Source organism: Corvus brachyrhynchos, unplaced genomic scaffold (assembly GCF_000691975.1).
Source record: "Corvus brachyrhynchos isolate BGI_N302 unplaced genomic scaffold, ASM69197v1 scaffold58, whole genome shotgun sequence".
In the NCBI taxonomy this organism is placed as follows: domain Eukaryota; kingdom Metazoa; phylum Chordata; class Aves; order Passeriformes; family Corvidae; genus Corvus; species Corvus brachyrhynchos.
The window spans coordinates 988,031-994,449 of record NW_008239539.1 but is presented as its reverse complement, the minus strand read 5'-3'; the positions used below and the strand labels follow the sequence as shown (position 1 = coordinate 994,449).

At 58.4% G+C, this 6,419-nt stretch overlaps 1 protein-coding gene across 1 annotated transcript in view; it reads left to right on the top strand.

The window, feature by feature from the left end:
• Positions 1 to 2,817: 2,817 nt before the first annotated feature.
• Positions 2,818 to 6,419, top strand: part of SRL (sarcalumenin) — a 14,024-nt gene continuing 10,422 nt past the window's right edge. The window contains exons 1-3 of the mRNA XM_017741265.1: positions 2,818 to 3,577; positions 5,183 to 5,281; positions 6,164 to 6,259. Coding sequence (XP_017596754.1) covers positions 2,914 to 3,577; positions 5,183 to 5,281; positions 6,164 to 6,259 — 859 coding nt within the window. The 5' untranslated portion in view covers positions 2,818 to 2,913. The remainder of the gene's footprint in view (positions 3,578 to 5,182; positions 5,282 to 6,163; positions 6,260 to 6,419) is intronic.

The following is a 6,419-nucleotide window of genomic DNA, read 5'->3' as shown; positions in this document are numbered from 1 at the left end:
TTTCTGCTGGAGGGGGAGAGTGTCCCTTCAGGACCACCTGTGCCCATCTGTCCCTTCTCACTGTCCTCCTGGAGGACCCGTTTTGCCATCAGGTCGTTGCTGTTCTGTACATTCCTGTGCAGGGATGGAGGGGACACCGTGATGTTCAGCCACGCCCCTCCTTCCCGCACAGGCAAACCAGCCACGGCATCCTTTGGCACCCAGAACTAACTGGGCCGTGGGGTCTCCATCCCTGCTGTCACCACCTGGGAAGGTGTCCCCTGACAGCTCATAAAAGTCCCAGGATGAGACAGGGGTGGCAGGGGCAGTGCAAGCCATGGACACGGCAGGGAGGTCAAGTCCCTGAGGGGAAAAGGGCGAGGTCTCCTCTCCGATGCCACCCATCTGCTTGGCACAATGCAAGGTGTGAACACGGGGAGCCCCGGTGTCACTTTACACCGTGGCTGTCCCCTCTCGGAGCCCACGGGGGCCCCCAGGTGCGGACGTCACCCTTGGCTGGCAGCGGGGTGAGGGGCTGGGGCCAGCGGCTGAGGGGGCGGGGGCTTCAGCGGGGCTGCTCCTCCCGATCCCCCGTACAGTTGCCGTGCCGTATTTTTAGCCTCCGGAGGGTGTTAAGCCCGTAACCTTCGGCCCATTTTGCACTCATCAGCTGGCCATGTGCAGGTCAGCACAATTCACCATGGATCGGGAGACCATGTAGGGGAAACAGGGAGAAGGAGGTGGAGAGGGGACAGGGACTTTGTGTAAGACCTTGAAGATCACAGGAGATAAAGCCCGTGACCACCACGCCGGCAGGGACATCCCCATCTGAGCACCTGGGGGATATTTCCCTTTTTCCATGAAGGATGGCTCATGGTGGGCACCGGCTTTGCTGTTGTGCCTGGCCATGGTGGGTGATGGCCCCTCTGGGTCAGAGGGGACACACAGACCCCAGACAAAGCCCTTAAGACTCTCAGAGTCTCCTCTGCCTGGTCCTGCCCTCCTCCTCTGCTTTGACCCTCACTCCTCTCCCAGCCCTCAAGGTCACCAGCTGTTTTGGGGCCCAACTGAGAATATCCCTGCTCCCATCACCTGAGGGGATCCTCCATTGACTCAGGCTGGTTCCCAGGCCACCACAGTCGGGCAGGGGCATGTTGCCCCCAGCCACTCAGGGCTTTGCAGGTCAAATGTAGATATTCCCATTCAAGCAGCTCCTGCAGGGTCCAAGGGGTCTCACAGGAAGGTGACCTGAAGGACAGGGGTGGAAGGGAGGGGGGTGGGAGTTGTCCACCACTCCCTCCCTCCATCTGGGAGCTGAACTGGGAGCCTGGAGGCACCTGTGAGCTGTGTGCCAGCAGAGGACGGGGAGGTCAGAGCAAGGGTGACCTGTGCATCCGGTTTGGGCAGGGTGAGGGGCCGTGGCAGCGGCTGCAGCTCTGCTGTGCCAGGGAATCGAGAGCCACTGGGAATGAGGGCAGGCTGGGGGGCAGCCTGTCCTTCCCAGTGCCCGCTGCTGCCATGGCACAAGCCTCCCAACGCAACTTGATCCTGGCTCACAGCCCCACCAGCCCCGGTGCCACAGAGATACAACCACACACCCAGTATCCCCAGACACGGCAAACTGGGCTGAGGGGTCTGGGGCTGACCCCAGCCCAGCTCCTCCTGTGCTCGGTCACCACAGTCCCTGTGGCCAAGCCCAGCGAGCTCCAGCTTTGCCAAGGTCCTGCTGGACACAGCCCTGTGCCTCCTGCACGGACACGGTGCCAGAGCCAGAGCAGAGGGCTGGCCATGCCCACTCTCCTCCTGCAGCCTGGGTCGAGGTGGCCTTTTTCCTGCTTGGCATCTGCCTGCCAGCTGGAGTACAAAGGAATTATTTTCCTCTGAAACGTTCCCCTGGCATGAGACGTTTGGGGGGATTATTTAGGCTAGCAGCAACTGTTTGTAACGGAGACAGTATAGCCGTGATCTTTTATTTTTGGCACCCGCTGACTGATGTTAAATTGCAGTTGGAGCCTATGGAAAATACAGATGGATTCTCCTGGGCCACAGAACACACTCATTGTGTCCCCAGCAGCCGCACGGCATGGCACATGCCTTCCTAGTGAAGGGACACTCACAATAAATAGCTCCCGAGCCCCGTGGCCAGGGTTAGGCCCTGCCTGTGGAAGGCAGGACTCCATGCTGGGCAGCCCCTCATGCCAGGAAGCCCCTTCCTCCTCTTCCCCCTCACTTCACTGCCCACCTTGGCTGGTGTGATGCTCTCTTGAGTCAGGGCTGGGGAAGGACCCTTTTAACCTGCCAAGTGCCCACAGCCCCTCAAAATCTGCTATTTTTACTCCTTTCCCCGTTTTTAGGGCAGCTTTGACACCTTCCTGCAGTGCTTTGGGGTGGGCAGCAGCCCCAGTGCCAGGCAGCCAGGGCCAGCAGAGCCATAGAGCCCCTGCCAGCTCCGCTTTGCCCCCCACAAACACATCTTTGCACCCAACTTCTTGCAACAGGGACAGAAAATTGAGCTGGAGCTGGAGAAGGCTCAGGGTAGAGTTTAACCCTCTTGGTACCAGCCACAACTCATCCCTCAGGGCCCTGGCGGGTGCCCTGGTGGCCACGTGCCAGCGCGGGTGGGACTGACCGAGCTGTTCTCATCGTTTAGAGCCGCACGGCCCCAGCACGGGCCATGGTGATGGTGCTGCCGAGAGCCCCCTGCCAGCCACGGAGCCCCGGCTGGAGGAGAAGGCAGCCGATGGCAGCCCTGAGGAGGAGCAAGACAGTGGAACTGCCAACGCCTCCTTGCCCGGCGTCACTGAGGAGGGACGTGGAGAGGGGGAGAAAGAGCCGGCGGGTGGCCTGAGCGGGGGCCTGGGGCCAGGGGACAGCCGGACAGAGGAGACCAGCGAGGACCAGGGCCAGGAAGAACAGAGCTCAGGGGAGGATTTCATGGCAGCTCATCATGGAGGGAACCATGGGCCTGGCACACAAGATGACATCCTTGCCCAGGAGGATGAGGAGCCCAGCACAGAGAAAGGAGGCTCTGAGGAGGAAGGGCAGCCTGGGGAAGAGCAAACAGAGGAACCAAGTGCAGCATCTGCTCCCGAGAGAGAGGAGGAAAGGGATGAGCAGAGCTCAGAGGAAGAAGATGATGAGCAGGGAGAGTCTGAGGAAGGTGAACATGGGGAGTCTGAGGAAGGAGAATCTAAGGAGGAGAAAGAGTCTGATGAAGATGGTGACAGGCCAGAGAATGAAGCTGAAGAGAGTGACAAGGAAGCAGCCGGCACTTCCAACAAAAAGATCCAGAATAAACCAGCAGCTGCTGGCACAGGAGAAGCCAGGGATGGTCCTGCCAGCTGCCATCACCCACGCTGTGGGGATGCAGCAGAAGACCCACCACCAGCAGTGGAAAACCCGCCAGTGGTGGAAGACCCACCAGCAAAAGAAGGCCCAACAACAACAGAAGACCCACCAACAGCAGTGGAAGACCCCCCAGCAGTGGCAGAAAACCACCTAAAAGTAGCAGACCCCCCTGCAGACAAGACCCCACTGGCAGGAACAGAGGGCCCCAGCACCCCCTCAGCTGCCACTGAGCCCCGGCACAGCCAGATAGGTTGGAGTCTTTTCTTGTGGGTGTGCTGTAGCGGCGAGAGTCAACCTGGCGGAGCTGAGCTTGGCACATTAAACCTCACCTAGTGCATGGCCCTCTCCTAATGCTTGTGCTTCCCCACCTGCCCCTAACTGCACTTGGCCGTGGGCAGCGAGGCTGCAGCAGGATGCCCATGCGGGCGCTCATCACAGTGGTGCCAAAAATGACTCCTCCCTCACTCCAAGTCCATGATTTCTCCTCAGGGACGTAGACGTGGATAAAACTTTTAACCTCCAGGCCCCTTTCAGCACTTGCAGATCTCCTAAAGACTCTTTATCCACTACCCGCAGAGTCCTCCGGGCCCTCGGCTTGTGCAGGGGCAGGATGCTCGCAGGATGGTGGGGCTCCCAGGATGGTGGGGCTCCCAGGATGGTGGGGCTCCCCTCCACCAGTTCTTGGCTTGTAGGGAAGGCTTCTTGAAGGAAGAACCAATCCAGGCCAATGAGCTGCTGAGGCACCAGCCCCGTTCAATCAGTGAAAAGCTAACTAGGGGAAAGGGATACCCCCCACCATGATTTCCTAGAAACATTTGTGGACTTTGGCCCACAGGTTGGGCAGCAACCTTCGGACCCAGATTAGTATTTTCGTTGTTTTCATCTGTAACGTCCCAGCTCAAAAAGCCTCCCATTTTTCCCAAAAGGCAATCCCAGTTTGGCCTCTGTGTCTTCACTTGGCAAGTCAAAAGGTCTTCCTCAGCCCAACACTCAGTAGGTGCTCAACACAGTCTCAGGGCTTAGTGGTGCCCTGCTTTATCCTGGTGTCCCGACCTGTCCCCAAACCCCTGCTAAAGTCCGACCCAGCTCGCCATATCAAAAAGCTCTTGGAGGCTCCTGGTGTGCCAGCAGCTCCATGGTGACGACACCTCTGTCTCCCTATTTTGGGGACACCGGGGTGCCTTCCCCACTGGAGGCAGCTGCCTCATGCTCTCCACGCCTGCTATGGAGCCATGAGGGACAGGGCGCTGTGCAGAGGGCTCCAGGGGGATATGGAGGCAGAGGTGGGAGAACTGGGAGGGAACAGGCCCACTGGCAAAGGCAGGGCAGCCAGGATGGGCCAGGCTGGCCTGTCCCCCAAGAGCTGGAGCCAGCCCCAGCCTCGGCACCCACATCTCCAGCTCACCATGTAGTTTTTTGGGGGAGTGGGCAGACAGAGAGGCGGCAGCACAAAGCCTGCACTCGAGGCCAAGCCCCGTGGAGCCGCAGCTGCCGGGGGAAGCACCAGGGCCCCGTTGGGCAGCAGCTGCCACGTGTGCTCGTGCTACATCCCAACCCCGGGAGCCCCTTCCAGGCACATCCTTTGCATTCCCCACCAACAGCCAGCCCCTCCTTGGAGCCAAGCAGTTGCCCATGACGCTTCCCCCAGCAGCCACAGCCCTGGCAGCCTCCAGGAGCCTGTGCAAAAGGGAAAGCACGTGGCATGCCAAGGGTGACAGCGGCTGCTGCGGGCATGGCATGTCCGCAGGCTCAGGGTGTGTGTGCTCCCCATGCCCTCTCCTTGGCAGTCGCTTGTGTGTGCTCCTGTGTGGGTTCCCCCTCCAGCACTAACAGGTCTCCTTGCTTTCTCCTCCAGAAGAGGTTGAAGATGCCAGCGAGCCGACCAAGCGTGACCGGTCCCACTTGGAGAGCACCCTCAAGCTGAACGAGGAGAAACCTGCCGATGATGTCTCAGGTGAGTGGGCCATGCATGCCCTGCACTAAGACCATGGACAGGATTTTCCTTCTCTTCTGCTTTGATTTTAACCTTGCTTCTTGCAGATCTAGTAATGCCAGATCTTCAGTAACAGCCCTTTAGCTGCTCTTGGGTTAACATATTTTAGGTATTTTAAAGACGTGCCCAAGGGCTTACAAGAATTAGGAGGGTATAGAGGCTGGAAGATGCAGATGGTGAATCCCTGCTCAAAGAAACCTGGAGCAACTTGTAATAAAGGGTTGGGATTTTTATTCCAATTATATATTGGATTTTGCTACTCTAAGGTTTGCTTGTGCTGGCCCTGTTGGCAGTTTGGGCTGGAAAGGCAGTGGTAAGAGATACTGTGGAAAAAGATCCTCCTTTTTTCTAGCAAGCAACTCAGGGGCCATGCCAGGGGGCCATGGCACCATGGTGGAGGGCCTTTTGGGATCGTGGGTGTTGAGTGCTAAACAGCACTTAGAACAGATGCTCCTTCCATCAGCTGCTGGGAGGAGATGGGGACAGTGCCCAGTGGGAAACATTAGCAGGGGAGAGGCATCAAAGTCCTAGAACAGCTTGGGCTGGGAGAGATGGTGAAGACCATCTCATTCCACCCCTCTGCCATGAGCAGGACACCTTCAGTAGATCAGGTTGCTCCAAGCCCTGTCCAAACCTGGCCTTTGACACTTCCAGGGATGGGGCAACCACAGCTTCTCTAGGCAAAATGTGTGACTGGGATAAGTTTGGCCAAGATTTCAGCTGTAAGCCAAGTCCCTTGATCCATGGCTGGGCCACCCTCGGGTCCTGCAGGGAATGTCCCTCCTGCAGGGAGGGGCTCACCTGGGGTTTGCCTCTCACCTGCCCACATGCTTTGTCCCCCAGGAGTATTGCAGCGGCTGAGGAAGATCTACCACTCCTCCATCAAGCCCCTGGAACACTCCTACAGATACAACGAGCTGAGGCAGCATGAGATCACAGGTAATGCCACGGGCACTGGGGTCTCCAGCACCAGCAGGTCCTTGGGATGCAGATAACAGCGCAGAGAGCAGATCACAGAAAGCCTCGGATAGTGTGTCTTCCTTTGCAGCTTTGCAAGGAGTCCATTAACACACTGGGCTTAGAGGCCATGCCCTAGTGA